Raw genomic sequence first — 15,663 nt, 5'->3', positions numbered from 1 at the left:
TGCTCTGTCTGAAAAAGCTTTTTGAAGGAATATCAGCAACCTCATAATGGGCATTGTGACCAAGAGAGGGAGGAAGTGGAAAAATTAATTTAAAACATCATCTGCTTTAGTTACAGAAGTATTGCCACTGGCTATTATCCCAAAAGGCAGTGTCTAAAGGGGAAAGGCTTCAAGCTTTGTACGCAGCCTTAGGATTAGACCAGGAGCATTTGGCGATCTGTTGCCAATGCCACAGTCTTTGTGATGAAATGTTAGGTTTAGGCAGAGCTGAGATATTCCTGTCTTTGCTTCAGGCAGAAGTAAATAACCTGACTAATGGAGATTAATTCCATCTTGCTGTAGCTATACAGAAATGAGGCATCCCTTCCAAGGCTTCCTCTGCTATCAGTAGAAGAAGATTTGCTGCTGCAGAGACTTCAGACAGAGACATCTCAGAGCCTCTTCTGCACGGACTAGCTAACTCTGCCTTCTGGGTGGTTCAGTTTGGGCTAGCTAGATCCCAGCCTTTTTCCTCCCATTGTTTCATCTGGCCCAACAAGATAACAAAGTTATATCAAATCTTCTCTAGGCTCTGAGACTGGCACAGAAACCATTTGCTGTATGCTTGTACCACCCAACACCCTCTAAAATTTAAAACTTAGGCAGTAACAAGGAAGACGTTCAGGTGGATAATAATCAGGGTTACAGATTTACATGAATAATGAGAATAATTTGCTTGTTTTTATGGACAAAATTGGGTGACAGAAGTGAGGGAAAAAATAACAATTCCTTTGCAGGCCTTCAGAGGCTGTGCTGCAGGTCCTAGGTCAACTTTATATGATGGATACCTTAAGGCATTTTACCAGTAATATTGTACCTCTATGGTATTTGAGGTCATGACTCATCTATATTAGCATCTGATGAAGCACAAATTACTGCAAAAAATCTGATAACAATCACCAAGAGAGTTGGGCAGCTGAGTGCTGTAACTAAGTACTGTGATATATTTTTTGTCAGAGCATCTAGTAACATATTATTAAAAGCATCTTAAAATATCCTCCATTACCTGCTTAAGGAGGGATGTAAATATGAAGATATAATCGAAGCCAGAGCATGTGTTCAGACAGAATGTGCATAAAAGGGTAAATTTCAACTGTCATTCATTTATACAACAGAAGATGCAGCAGTTTTGAGTCAAAGGTGAAGAAGGTAAATATAAATTGGCTGCACACCCCTTGGATTCAGGGTGCAAATTCAGTTAAAATGTTCCAGGGCTACAAATGTGAACATCAGGGGGAAGACATGACGAAGAGGAAAAACAGACACACACAGTGTCAACCGGGTATCACAGTGTGGTGGTGCCATGTCAAACATCAGCACCAAGACAAGGAGTGTGTCAGTGACTGTCTGACATATTTACTGCCAGTGAGCTGCAGCTTGACGAGGAAGAGCAAAGGGTGAAATTCCCTGTGCAGATCCATGAGAAGTGAGCAGCAATGACAGCTAACATCTGCTGGAACTAAAGTGTTGATGGTTCAGCCAACAGGATCCCCTTGTTTAGAGATGGCTAGAAGCCTTGCAATTCAGAAAAGATCAAAATCTGCAAGAAGGCAAAAAAATTAATGAAGCGGGTGTTTTGCAAAGAGCACCTCATTCTTCTTGCTCACCTCTATGGCCAGCAGAAATTTTTCAGGTAAAATAATTTGTGTTTAAATTCTAATTTGTGAGGTTTTTTGAAGTTAGATCTCTTGGAAAGAAAATGTTTAGTTTTAGGAAGGGAAAGCTATTAAAATTCGAAGCCAGTCTGAGAAAAAGTTTTAGGCTTTACTGCTTTGGTAGCCTCTACCCACAGCATACTTTGTTACTTCTGACATAATTACATATCAAAGATATTTCTCAGTTCTATTTTGTTTCTCTTGTTACTATAGTTTGTTTCATACTTCCACCTTCAGCCAAAATAATCCAACAATTGTGAAGAAATTTTATCAGTATGGTTGAAATTTGCAAAATACAAGCCAAGGGAGAGGATCTGGTTTGGAAAATATAAGGTTGAGTCAGATGGAAATTTGGGAACAGCAAAATATTCCCCATGAAGAAAAATGAAGCCACCATGTAAAAAAAGGATAATGTAGGGTGTCATGACTCTAAGGAGACCCGTTTGTAGACAGTAACCACTGATTGACAAAAAATTGGGAGTTGACTCACTCGGTAACAGGAATACCTATTTGTGTGTTTGTGTCTGCATGCATATACATTTTTACTAGTCATATCAATAGATTGGGAAGGATAAGTGCAAAGATACTTGAAACGGATGCACTGTGTTAATCTCATACCTCCAATAGTGCTGTTCTGTCTAGATTAGGCTGCATCACAGAATGTAATGGTGCCAGTGCATATATCCATAAAATCCCAAATGAGTGTGCAATGCTCATATCTGCTGAGCTGCTAAATGTGCTTTGGGCTCTGGAAGAAAGCAGTTATGCTCCAGTTCAATGAGTTTACCAGTTCATTTTCAGGAGGTAAAACTGGGAATTCTAACTGTGCAGAAGTATTCACATGTTCTGTGTGGGAAGCAGCTGCAAACCCCTGAAGCTGAATGACCTTGTGCTCTCTTTTAATATGGTGTGTGATCTTCAAAACCAGCCCATTTTAACATGCATTATTTTAAGAGTTCTTTTCCCTGAAAAAGAACACTCAGTTAACTTGAGCACACCCACTCCTCCACTGTGCAAATGAGAAAACCTTACATGAGAAGATTTCCCATTAATTATCTACCCACAGTTGTAACCTACAACTTCTCCTTTAATGGAAACCCATGGGCAAGCACAGTAACAACCTTTCAAGCCATGCAACAAGTCCACCTTACTTTAGCTTGGGTACCACTTTGGCCACATAATTTCAGGATTACTTGTTTTCTCACTCTGCATCAGGTTAAGCATGGCCATAAGGTGGAGGTACAAACCCTGGGGTTTTCACATGACAGTGTTGTGTGTTTTAGCAGACTCCTGCCATTACAAAAAGCCTGTAGAGAGCACCATATAAAATGGTGAAGCAGCTGGAAAGAGGTTGTTGCCTTGGGACTAGTCATTCCACTTGTAGAAGAATGAGCTTCATGGGGAAGCTGTATGACATGCTGGCCATGAATATTCTGCACTGTCATTTGAAATGGCAATGAAATGGGAGTGTTATCATAAACTGTCATTATTTATTAATGGCTTATGTACATCTGTGACCACAGGTGACTCTATCAAGATATAAGATCTGCTATGAGTCTAAGGTAATGCAGAGGAGGATATATGCCAAAGACTGATATGCAGGTACCTAAAAGAGATGTATAGCCATATCACAGACAGCTTGAGGTTGCCCAGCTCTGGAGGGCTTAGGGTATAGATTTGTTCTATGCAGAAAATGCACCTGCAGAGCTGCCCAACAGCTGAAGTTGTTGACATCTCTTCCTTTCTCCCTTCTGGTGCCTTATCAGATTATGCCCAAATACTTGCAGAGCACAAAAAGGCTTTTGCCAGCCTTCCACAGCAAACTGCTGAGGCCATGTTAAGACAGCAGAGGTATCTGTCATCCCCTCTACAGCTTCAGAGAACCAAAAATTGATGGAGAGAACTGTGTAAACTTATGAAACAAAAATATTGAAAGTCCTGCAGTGATAAGAAGATATCTCTGAAGCACAGCTCCTCGTCTAATGCACTAGCATTAAACATTTGAAAAACAACTAAAACAACTTAATAAATTATTAGGCAAAGAATTTCCAGTGGCTTTTCTGAACTTTATTCCTTCCATTTCTAAGTATCACTTAGTGGCCTGTTACTCTGCTCTGTTCTGCAGTTCATGACTAAAATAGAAAGGCTGCAAAGCTACGGGGAAGATAGTGATGGACAGCTCTGCAAATCGTTCCAGCTGAACCATAAAACTGTCAAACAAATAATACATGTTAGTTGTGATGGCCCCATGCCTCCCAGAAATAAAGTGAATCCTTAATGGAAGACTTTAGCAAGGAATTAAACATTAATTAGGGCTTATACGAGATAGATATAAAAGGAATTAGAGACAAACCACAGGTTTGCTGTAGCAATGGTAGAATGAAAGAGCACTTATTTTTGAACTTTGGTTGACTGGTTTAAGCCACAGAGCTGAGAAGGCAGAGGAAAACATCTTTATTCCTTCTTTTGAAAGAGGTAGTGGCCCAATACCTTTAGTTCTTTTACTTGTTTCATAAGCACAGTGCTGTGAGAGTACTTATGTTCTCAGTTATTGACATGGTTTACAACTGGAAAAACTTCTAATGGGTTGACTCACAAGCTCATGTGATAGCCATAGAAAGTCTAACACAGAAATTATGGCTATACTTGATGTCAAAGCAGCAAATAGCTTTGTAAAGGAGATATATTTTTGACTGAGTATATCTGGGTTGACTTGTTTAGACAAAAGTGCCAATATATATATAGGGGCATACTTCCAAATGTGTATTTATTAATTGTTGACTGGCATCTAACCTGAACCTAAAGTTCCATCCATGAGTCATCCTTTGTACTAGCACAACCAGCATCACAGATTTCCAAAACTTGCTTTCAGACTGAATACAGAAGATTTTAATTGTAATTCACAAAAAAAAATTCTCCGATTCTGTTTACAGAGCATTATGGCAAATGAAAAGTTAACGGATCAATTAAAACCAGATATATAAATAATAAATATTCCCATCTGGACCATCTGCAAAATAAAAGCTGGCATGCATGACTTGTAGCATTTGAGAGTACTGGAAACTGTAACCATAGATGTCCAACTAGCAGCGTCTGGTCACAACCTCCACTTGTTTAGTACCATGACGTGTAGTTCACTGCTGCTAAAGGTTAATTCCTCTTTGCATGGTAGCACACAGCACTAGTGCTGCTGAACCATAGCATTTGAAAGTTTCCCTTCTGGTCTTCAGCTATTCTCAATCATGTAGAAGAAAGGTGCTGACAGAGGATAAAAGAGATCCACCACCCCTTCTCATCCTGACCCAGTGCACATAAGGTACCAGAGAGTTGCAGACAGTGTGATCTTCTCCTGCAGCTATACCCTAGATCTTTGAAAAGCCATGGTGGTCAGGAGAGATGCTTGAGGACTGGAAGGAAGAAAATATCTTTCTCTTCAAAAAGAGAAAGAAAAAGGACCTAAGGAACTACTGGCCAATCAGGCATACCTCAGTTCCTGAAAAGGTGATGGAGTGCACCTCATTCTGAAATGATGCCATCTCTATCCACATGGATGACAAGAAGGTGGTCAGGAGTAGTCAGCCTGGATTCACTAGAGGGAAATCATGCTAATCCAACCTGACTGCCTTCAACAATGAAACAAAGAACTGGATGAACAAGGGAAGAGCAGTTGATGTTGTCTACCCTGACTCCTTTTCAAATGAGCTTGGCAGAGCAAGCTGTGGAAGTGAACTCCTCGTGCTCTGTCCACCCTGTGTACTGATGCCAGTTCTAGAAGCCAAAGACTTGTACCAAAGACTGTTGGGGTTTGAGGGATAAATCTGATCTTCCCTCCACACTCAGCCTCCCTTCCTCAAAGCAAGACGTTGGAACATGCTCTGGCCATAGGGAAATATATACAAATCCTCATTTCACCAAGAGACCTAAAGGAGTTGTAAGAGAAATGACTATGGGTGGTGCCACACAAATACATGGTAATTTTTACCCTGAGGAGCTGATGCAGTCGAAGAGGGAACCAAGGAGAAAACATGGCTTGTTAGAAGGATGCAAGGCAGTGCTTCAGCTTCAGCTAACCAGCATAGTGCTGCCTCTCTTTTACCTGACTCCAGTCATAACAGACATGACCACCATTAACATCAATGCCATTCTCTCTGGCAGCTCTACAACATTTTTCCTACATTCTAAAAGAAATATTGCCATAGGCAAAATGGAATACAGATTATATGTGGAGCTCAGAATTTATTGTTAGTCTAACTAGGGTCTCCACAGTCTAACTAAAATACAGCAGGTCACTATCTTTGGCTCAGTTACGGTAAAATCAACACTCTGAAAATAAGAGTGAGACTGACACATATTAAATTCCTACTATCTATCCCTTTTGTCTGTCCTTAAGTTTAGCCTGCCATTGTCCTTCTGAGTCCTAAGACTCAGGGAGGACACAAGCTCTCCTCAAGCAGGAAGTGGGTATAACACTGAGTCTTTGGCATGCCAATTTCTTCATCAAATGTAGGCTCTTGGCCCTTGTAGTGTAGCTGCCTGAGCCCCATTTGGAGCTATTTTGGATGTTTTGTTAATGAAATCCGTTTTGATTTCAGTAGTTCCCATCCAGACTTTGATATTCAGCCATATTCTTCCTCTTTTCTCAGGGACAGTGAAGCAAGTCCAGAACTTTACAACTGGCAGTAAAATCTTTCCGATTTATTTCCCTCCCAAGTTAAGCATAGATGGAATACATACTAGCCTCAGGCCCAACATTTCAATCCTCCTGAAGTGGGAGGAACTGGTTCTTAAACCAGTATAGGAAGAACACTGCATCTTTACAGGTGTCCTTTCTATCTGTGAGAACTAAATATTGTCATTGTTTGCAACACAACCTTCCTTTTTCAGCCCAGGACCCCCATTTCAGAGGGCCTTCAACCCCTACCTAACTGTCTTGCATAAGTGCTGATCCCAGCACTGCCTACATCTGGCCACAGACCTTTGATCTAGACTCTGGTTCACAGACTGACTTCCCAGTTTGGCCCCAGAGTTGTTCTGTCACAATACTTGCCTGGCCCAAATTAATGACCTGGACTCTGGGCTGACCACATTTGTCACTCAGCACCTGCTTAGCCCCTCAGTTCAGAAGCAGTGGATGGGGCTAGTGATGAGGATGTCAGTTTCCTCGGGGATAAGCCAGCCCTTGCTGAGGCCTGTCACACTTTACCCTGGATGCCATTCACTGAGCTAAGCTGAAAGAATTTAGGAAGCAGTCACATAGCTATCAAACAACCCTTATCACAGCTAAAACAATCTTGGGCCAAGACAAGCCCTGAGACAACACACTGTCATGTTGATGTGAAGCCCTCATGTAACAGTCATATAGACAGATTTAGATGTACCAGGTTACATCTGACGACAAAAATAGTTGTACAGTGCTGAACTGCAGCAAAACAACCCCCTTGAGTCACGTTCAATCATGGTGGAATGGAAGGTGACATCTGGGTGACAAGGTCTATGTCCCTGGAAAAATTTAGGGAACATTTAACATTTAGAGAACATTTAGAGAATTTAGAGAACCTTTAACAAATACCCCTAGGCTACATGCACTGGATGAAATATATGGAGGTATCACAAATGCAGGGAGATGTCAAATCCTGGCCTTGAATGCAGTCAGCTTTGGGATATAAGAGATATGCACATGTATGGCGTCTATAATTTCAAGCATTCATATAATAATTGCTAAACTTGTTGTATTCAGCAGAGGTGATAACAAGACTTCCTAATCACCTCTTAGGCAAACTAAGTAATGATGAGGAAAGCACTTGTAAAAGGCTGCAAAGTATTTTCATCATTCTGAGTCTGTTTGCATCTACCCAGTCTATGTTGTATACCAGCAGTTGGTCTCCTCAGGGCACAAAACAGCACCACCTTAGCTATGAAGTCCAAAAGGTCCACAGGAAAAGTCAAGAAACACTTCTGAACTTGTCAGAATGTGTCTAGACCAAAAGTGGTAGATGGAAAGATAATTATGGCATCACACCAGAAAAGCAGAAGAAACTAAAAAATGTGAAGCCTTGGGAGGAAACAGCACATCCCACCCTACAGCAGAGTAACAGACCCTGTTCTCTCCTATACAACTGATCAACCCTCAATAATCCCATGCAAATCTAGCATGATATGTCCCAGGAACCTTCAAGTTTTCAAGCTCTCTCAGGAGTGCATGCACATTCCTGCATCATGTTCCACTTCTCTCTGGGGCTGATCACTGCAAGAAAAGCAAGTCCAGCACAGGTAATCACCACCAGGGAGCAGGTATTATGTCTGTCTGCAGCCTGCACAGCTGTGGCAGAAACTTAGTGCTAGAGGTACTGCATGCCTTGAGGCAGCATAGCACTGTCCCACTGAGGGGAAAGACAACAGAGAGCTGCAAGCCATATCCAGTTCAACTACTCATCCCAAAGGCTGGAAATGCATTGAGGAAGAATGAAATCTTGGGGCTCACAAAGGTCACCAGGTCATGGGTAAAAGCTGCAACACTGTCATAAGCTGAGCTTTGAAAACAAGCAATCCATAAGAAAAGTAGAACTGAGATCCATGCTGTGCTGCTGATAAGACTCCTGATGTGAGATATATATGTCTGATACCTTCAGTATGTTGCATAGATGTTATGAGTACAGTGGCAGTTTGGTGATTCAGATGGGTTTATAGAACTGCTAAACTCCTGCATGAAACAGGATCACTTCAGAGTTAGATTTTACCAGGCAGACCACACTATGAAAGCCATGAAGATGCACGAGTTGGAGCATAATTTCAGGCTATGCCTTAGCCAGACTACTAGCAGGCAGCTCAGTCAGGGCCAGTCTCATTCTCTCCCACCTCTGCCCCTGGGCTTCCTCTGTTGTGTACTGCCAGGTTACACGGTATCATGTCTCTGCAGCTTACCTGTGCACAAGAAAAAAATTGAATCAAAAAAGGAGATGCTTCCCAGGCAGTCAGGTGGATTAATTATCCTCCTTTCAGCTTCCTTGGTGTTGGACCTGACACATGGGAAACAGCAGCAACAGACAAGCAGTGTCAAGGAAGGAGTGCAGGACAGAAGCCCTGCTTATACTGGATTAGATGTAACATGAAACTTGAGACTATTCAGCCGAGTCTATCTGCCCAAAGACCAGCTGCTACCTTGTGGAAATGTGAAGTCACCCAAGAAGCAAAGGCTGTCATAAACCTTGGAAGGCCTCACCAGTAATTAGTTATTTACAACAGTATTTATTACAAAAATATCGAGATAACTCCGGATGATTTTCTAGGCTTCAAGTTCCATATGCCACAGCAAAAGTCTTGTTCCTGCCTTGTGGCATGAGATGGCTGTGTGACAAAGCCATCTTGGCATTTCCAGGGATGCTCTTTGAAGCCAAGTTTATAATTCAACTAAGTACTAAATTAGCTGGAGGCATCTGAATAGAAAAGCACACACACACATTCACAACTTAGACACACACACCCTCAACACATACACTCAAATTTCCTGTGCATTGTGCACAGGTACCTCTTCACAAAGAAAGAAAATGCAGCAGGAAGTTACCAGCTCCCTGACATGCCTGAAGGAGCCTGGAATGCCTACGTTTTCAGAACATGTGCAGGTAGAGCTGCTGGGTCTAAATGCCTTAAGCATTCTTTCTCAGAGGAATGACTCAGCTCAGGAGAAACAGGTTTTACATCTCTCATCTGCCCAGTTTGAGACACTGGAGGATTTTAAGTTGGCCAAACAGCTAGGAAGGGTCAGCCTCAATATACTGGAAAGGGCCAGTGAACAGTGCTGCTCTCCATTCCCTATGCCTGTGTGCCTCCTCAGGAATGCCTCAGTACAGCAAGAGCTCCCACTCAGTCTTTGCAGGAAGACGGGAGGAGGCTATGATAAAATCCCCAGGATACTTTGGGTGGGAGTGCCAGCTGTGGGAAATCCTGGTAAAATGCTACACAGAAAAACTGCCACGGGATACTTCCCAGCCCTCGGAGGAGCAGAAAGAGGAAAAAGGGGAACGTCCCCTCGACCAAGGTTTTTATCACAGCTCTGCCTGATCATCTCTAGAACCATGCTCATAGAAGCCTAAGCATATGGGTTTAGCTCTGAGTCAGATTTTTAAACCTGGCAAACTGCAAATTGGAGGTAATCTGAGGTAATCTTGGCATTTGCACTGCCCCTGGGAGAAGAGGACTGGGAGAAGAGCAGACAACCGAGTTTCACCAGTGTAGCCTGGCAACTGACCTACAAATGCTGCCAGAACATGTTGATCCAGTCGACTACCTTGATTTGGAAAATGCAAGCCATATGCTCCCAGCTGCTCTCCCCACAGCAGCCCTCAGATGTTTTAGGAACAGAGGTGTATTGGGCTCCTTTGCAGGGTGCAGATAACTCGGATGGATTTTCTTTCTCTGGCAGGAGGCACTAGAGCAGCTGGTGAGCAGAAAGGATTTCCTGCAGGCAATAGCAGTTCTTCAGAAGTACCTTAAAAATTTTTTTTAGCTGCTTTGTTAGACATGGAAGAGAAACCTGTAGGTGATGGAGCCTTTTGATGAGACTGTCCTCTAGCAGGGTTTTTGACTTCTCTTCCATCTCCCGAGTTCAGGCTTGGTGTGGCCAGTGTGCTACATGTAGCTCTTGCCCATGCCTTGAGATAAGTTGTAGAAAACAAGGGGGACGTTCTCTTTAGTGCCTACACCAATCTCTGAGAAGGACCTTCCTGGAAATACTCTGGAGGTCATGTTCTTGTCAGACTCCCAAGGAAGAGACTTTCCTGGAGCTCCGAGAGACTTCTCTAAAATGTTAACAGAGCAATATTTAACATCCACGGCTCTGTAGTATTTCAGTACTTTCTACAACATGCCTGAGGGCAGCCAAAGTTCCTGGATAAAAAGAGTATAGTATTGGTTTGACACCTTGCCTTCCAGACTGGACTTTGAAATCAGCCCAGCTGAATGCGACAGTTCTGTTTTAGCAGTCTCTGAGGAAAAGTTAGCTTGGTCTCCAAGGCTCAAGCCTTCCTGATGTCAATAGGAATGGTCTGTGGTAGAACCTATGGTGTTCAGGGGATTTCTCCTTTGAAAACAACTTTTTGCTGAAATTTGTGGCGAAGTCTTTCATTGGGGACTGATATGTTGGTTCCTCTGCAAGGGATAGTTTCCATGTCCATCACAGCTAGGTGGTGGAACCGCTGGCATATCATGTTGGCCCTACAATGAACCTTCCCCACTTAAAAACAGAGAGGTACAGGGTTGGTGTTAATAAGCAAAATAATCACAGTTTGGTGTTTGGTCATCAGGTGTTCATCTCCTCCAATCTATCCCTCTGAAGGGATAGACAAAAGACAAAAGCTCTTAACAAAAGAGCCAGCTTAAGTGGTGGAAGGTCCTTCAAAGCTGCAGGCTGTGTGTGATAAAGCTCTTCATAGAATCATAGAATGTTAAGGAGTTGGAAGGGACCTTCAGCATCATCTAGTCCCAACATCCCCCTGCCATGCCACCTCCACAGTAAAGAATTTCTTCCCAATAACTAAGCTACACCTCTCCTCTTTCAATTTGTATCTGTTATTCTCTAGGACGGAACAGCTCCAACTTTCTTAGCCTGTCTTTGTAGGGGAAGTTCTTCACTCCCCTTATAAACTTCACGGCCCTTTTCTGGACTTGCTCCAACAAGTCCACGTCCTTCCTGTGGCGGATCCCAAAGTTGCATGCGGGGTTCCAGCTGGGGTCTCACCAGAGCAGAGCAGAGGGGCAGAATCCCCTCCCTCCCCTGCTGCCCACGCTGCTTTGGATGCAGCCCAGGACACGTTTGGCTTTCTGGGCTGGGAGCGCACACCCGTCTTTGGCAGGCTGCGATCAATAAGTTGGTTTACACGTAGCCAGCGGACACAGCTCCCACCCTGCCCCTACGCTTTTCCGGGACAGGAGGGCGGTTCCGCTCCCGTCACCGCGGCCTTCCCGGGCCCGGCCGGGGCAGCGCGGGCGTGGCGGTGCGCACCGCCCCCGTGTGGGGCGCGGGAGAGGCGCAGCCGCCGCCGCCCGCCCGCGGCACCGCCGCGGGGAGAGTCCCGGGCAGCGGCGGCGCCGGGACAGCGGCCACAGCGCTGTGAGCCGCGAGCAGCGCGGCGGGCAGGAGGAGCCCCGGCCGCGGGGCTCCGGGGCGGGGGCCGCTGGGCCCCTGGGCGTGCCCCGGCACGTCGGCAGCGGGTGGCGGTGGGGCCCCGCTCCCCGGCCCCGCGGCCCTCGCGGCGCCATGGGGCCGCTGCTGTGGCTGCTGCTGGTGCCGCTGGGCGCGGGCTCCGCGGCGTACGAGGTGTACGTGGATGCCCGGCGAGCCGAGCGGCCCCTGCAGCCCTTTTGGAGGAGCACTGGCTTCTGGTAAGCGCGCACCGCCCGGCTCTTCTTCGGCCCTCGCCACGGCTGCATCCCGTCCTCTGGTTCCCCCCAGGGCGTGCGGACGCTGCCTTCCAGGAGGAACCGAGGCTCTCCCGGGCTAGCTGCTGTGGGATCAGAGGGCCCTTGCTGCCCCTTGCTGCCCCTTGCTGCTTATTCTGGTGCTGGGCCAGCTCCAAAGTGTAGGGCGGGATGTGGGATGTGGCCAGTTAATGTGAACCGGCCAAAAATTAGGCCTAGTCGACATTCCTTCCCCTTCTCTGACTTGCTTTTGTGCCCCCTCGAACATGCAAAGTCCGTCTTCTTCCCCAGCAGAGTACATATGTTGATACTCAGAACTAATTTCCCTTTGCTTTTTACTGTTTCCATTGCCAAGACCCCTAAAGGGCCCCAGGAAAAACTTCTGATAGTTCTAATACGACCAAACAAAGACTGATAGTTCTAGGAGTTTGTTGTTCTTGTCAGACGTTTTCCAGATGCACCACCGGATGCAGCCAGTGGGTCAAGGTGACCCAAGTTAGGGAGAAGGCAGTGACCGTGCAGAAATTCTGGTTATGCTTTGCTTCTCGGAGAAAGCCTGGTTTTGCTCAGCTAACTGGGGTTGCAACAGCCTTTTAAGTTTTGTAAGACTGCTGAAAGCTTCTAGCAGGCATGAAAGCAAGAGATGGTATATTCCACTGCAGTGCTTGTATCTTACTCTGAAGTGATGATGATCGCCTTCATTTAGGCATACAGTGGGTTAAATAACACTTATATGGAAAAGAGTTGCAATAGGGATGGAATGAGCATGTGCTTTAGAAAAAGAAATTTGTGCACTTTTTTTAGTATAGTGCATAAAGATCCCCTAAGAAAAAAACTTGCAAGATTTTTCTTTTCCATGGGGAGGGAACAGAACTGCACAAAATACGTTCTGATGAAGAGGAGCATTTGGGCTTCCAGGATTTTTTTTCTTTCGGTGGTTTTTTGTTTGTTTGTTTTGTTTTGAATTTTTCTTGCAATATTAGGAAACATTAATGGAAATCTGCCTTAAAAATAGTATGTTTAGCCCATTTAAACTGCAGCCTATGAAACACTCACGGTTTTAATTGTGTGAAAACTTTGGAAAGCTGCAAACATGAAAGATGTGTGAAAGAAAGACACAGAAGCAGTAGCAGAGGCAGAGGCTATCCATGGGTCAGCAGTTACTCTTTTATAATCCTGGCTAACTCTAGTATTTCTGAAAAATCTCTTGAAAGCTCATGCAGTGGCACAACTGAGTTCCAGCTGCTAAAGCTTCTTTTCTGGGCAAGTGCCTAGCTGTGGATCAGCAGCTGAGAAAACCTGGGAGCAAGGCTTTAAGTTCTCTAGGATGGACACTTTGCACTCAGAACAGGAAAGGACAGATACTGATAGCACCATTAACAAAACCCACAGTTCTGTCAGCTTGCTTTTGTATCCCATCCATCCGGTTTCAGCAAGATTTCTCTCTAACAGGGTGTGAATTTCAGAGTGTTTATTCAACATGGACTAAGCAAAAATAATTGTCTTTGCCACTGCTGAATGGAAGCCAGTTTGAATTTCAGAGTAGTAGTAAAGCACTCCATCAAAATCTGATCGTTAACATTGTCCTTATTTACTGGAACAATTAAAAAGACCCAAATGGCTGATACACAAGATTGGAGGTGGTAATTTCTCAATATCACTTGTGTGACTTGAAGCTATCTTAAGGAGATAGTGCCTTGTATACTAGTGAAACTGCAGAAAGAGGCTCACATATACTGTCTGATTTGTAATAAGTGTTATAAATTGGATATGGTTTGTGTAAAGATTTGAACTTTCAGGTAAGGATGCAGGAGATGGGGTAATAGATAGGCAGTATCTCAGTTGTGTCAAGTTCTTGTCCAGGTGAGGTCAGGCTTTTCTCCCTTTGTACACAGGTGGTTATACAGTAGCAGATTCATTCGGTATTACGGTTCGGTATTCCGATTTCAGATTCATTCAGTATTCGGATTCCCACCTTGTTGGCAGAACGATTATATATGGATAGGTAAGGCAAGGATGACATGAATGACTCTTTCTAGCAGAGTTGCAGTCAGCACAAATCTGGTCAACATCATCGGAGGCAGACTACAACAGGCAGGTCATAGACTAGAACAGTTTTTGACTTAAGCAGTTTTGTATATAGTGTGTAGTTAGAGCACTAAGAGTCGTCGTGCTGCAGTGTGAAGGCACATGGATGTATTTTATCAAGCCCAAGGGACAGTGTTGTTTTATCCTTCTTGTCATACAACTGCTTTATCATTCAGGATGTGCACAATATAAGGAGGCTTAATCAAAGTCCCTAAGGATGCCTAAGTGAAGTGTGCAGCATTCTAAGTTGCTGACTTATGAGAGGTGGGGTTAAGATCTCCATCTTGCAGTATTTATCTGTGGAGATAGGAACAAAAAAAATATGCTACAGTGTAATGTTAATTTCAGTGGAATGAGCAGACATCAAAGTCAAGTTGATATGATTATTACTATATAGCTGTGAGCCTGTTAAACTGCTTGCAGAATCAAACATAGAAACCTCAAACTGCACACTCCTATGCATTCTAATGCTTAAGGGTTAGCTGAAGATGGCTGAAGAATGTGAAGGCTCTGAGCATCTAATTCTGCTTCTAAAAGGTGTGTAGCATCCGCAGCAGAGAAAGAATTGATGTCTTGTAATGAACTTCATCAGGAAGGTCAAGCCCATATTTTTTTTACTGCAGACATCAGCAAGTCTGTCTTCCACTGTAAAGCCTAAAAGACAGTGAGCTCCTTTATGATTAGTTACTCAGAGACAAGGCAACTGTCGCTATATGGTTTCCTCTGGCCACTGTTGCCTGAAATCGCTGTCTGTGCAACAGTGACTTGTGGCAAGGTTTTCCTTCGAGCATGGCAGTGAGATGCACCCAGGTTGTATCCTACTTTGCCAAATAACATGTACAGGCAGTTGACCGCAAATAACCTGCAACTCCGTTTTGTTTCGTCTCATGTGAGGCAGTGCTCCTCACGCCATGTAGGAACATGCAGGTGGTGTAGGGATGTAGCATAGGAATCTGCATGCTCAATGGAGCTGTTATTTTATTATTTCAATGTGCTTCTTTTCTGTCCATCTTTTCCTGAAGCCCCCCTTTACCTCACAGCCGTGCTGACCTGTATGACCTGAGCAAAGACCAAGAGCTGAACCTTGCCTACATTTCTTCTGTTCCACATGGCGGCATTGAGCAAGTTCGGATTCACTGGTTACTGGAATTAGTTGCTCTTAGGTAAGCAAACACCTCAAGTCAAAGGCTAGGAAAATGTGATACGTTGAAGGTTCCAACAGGTACTCACTTTGATGTTTATCTTAGCCGAATTGCAAGCTGGGCATATCTTTGCTTCTGTAGAAGTCAGCTAAGTTCCAACAGATGGGAATCATTCTGGAATTTTAAGAGATGAAGAACGACACAGTTTCTACTGAGAAGCTGAGAGATTAGAAAGATGGCTTACTTTTTAGTCCTTTAATGCAGGAGACGTGATACAGCCAAAAAGTCCAACAAAGATTGATACAAGTCTGACTTACTGAGAGGTC

General features: G+C 44.1%; 1 protein-coding gene across 1 annotated transcript in view; it reads left to right on the top strand.

Annotated features, from left to right (window-relative positions):
• The first annotated feature begins 11,878 nt into the window (after positions 1-11,878).
• Positions 11,879-15,663, top strand: part of IDUA (alpha-L-iduronidase) — a 45,840-nt gene continuing 42,055 nt past the window's right edge. The window contains exons 1-2 of the mRNA XM_014882384.2: positions 11,879-12,071; positions 15,218-15,358. Of these exons, the coding sequence (XP_014737870.2) occupies positions 11,947-12,071; positions 15,218-15,358 (266 nt within the window). The 5' untranslated portion in view covers positions 11,879-11,946. The remainder of the gene's footprint in view (positions 12,072-15,217; positions 15,359-15,663) is intronic.

Source organism: Sturnus vulgaris, chromosome Z (genome assembly GCF_052056855.1).
Source record: "Sturnus vulgaris isolate bStuVul1 chromosome Z, bStuVul1.hap1, whole genome shotgun sequence".
Taxonomy (NCBI): Eukaryota; Metazoa; Chordata; class Aves; order Passeriformes; family Sturnidae; genus Sturnus; species Sturnus vulgaris.
Note: the sequence above shows the minus strand (reverse complement) of the source record. Positions and strands in the feature narration are given on the sequence as shown.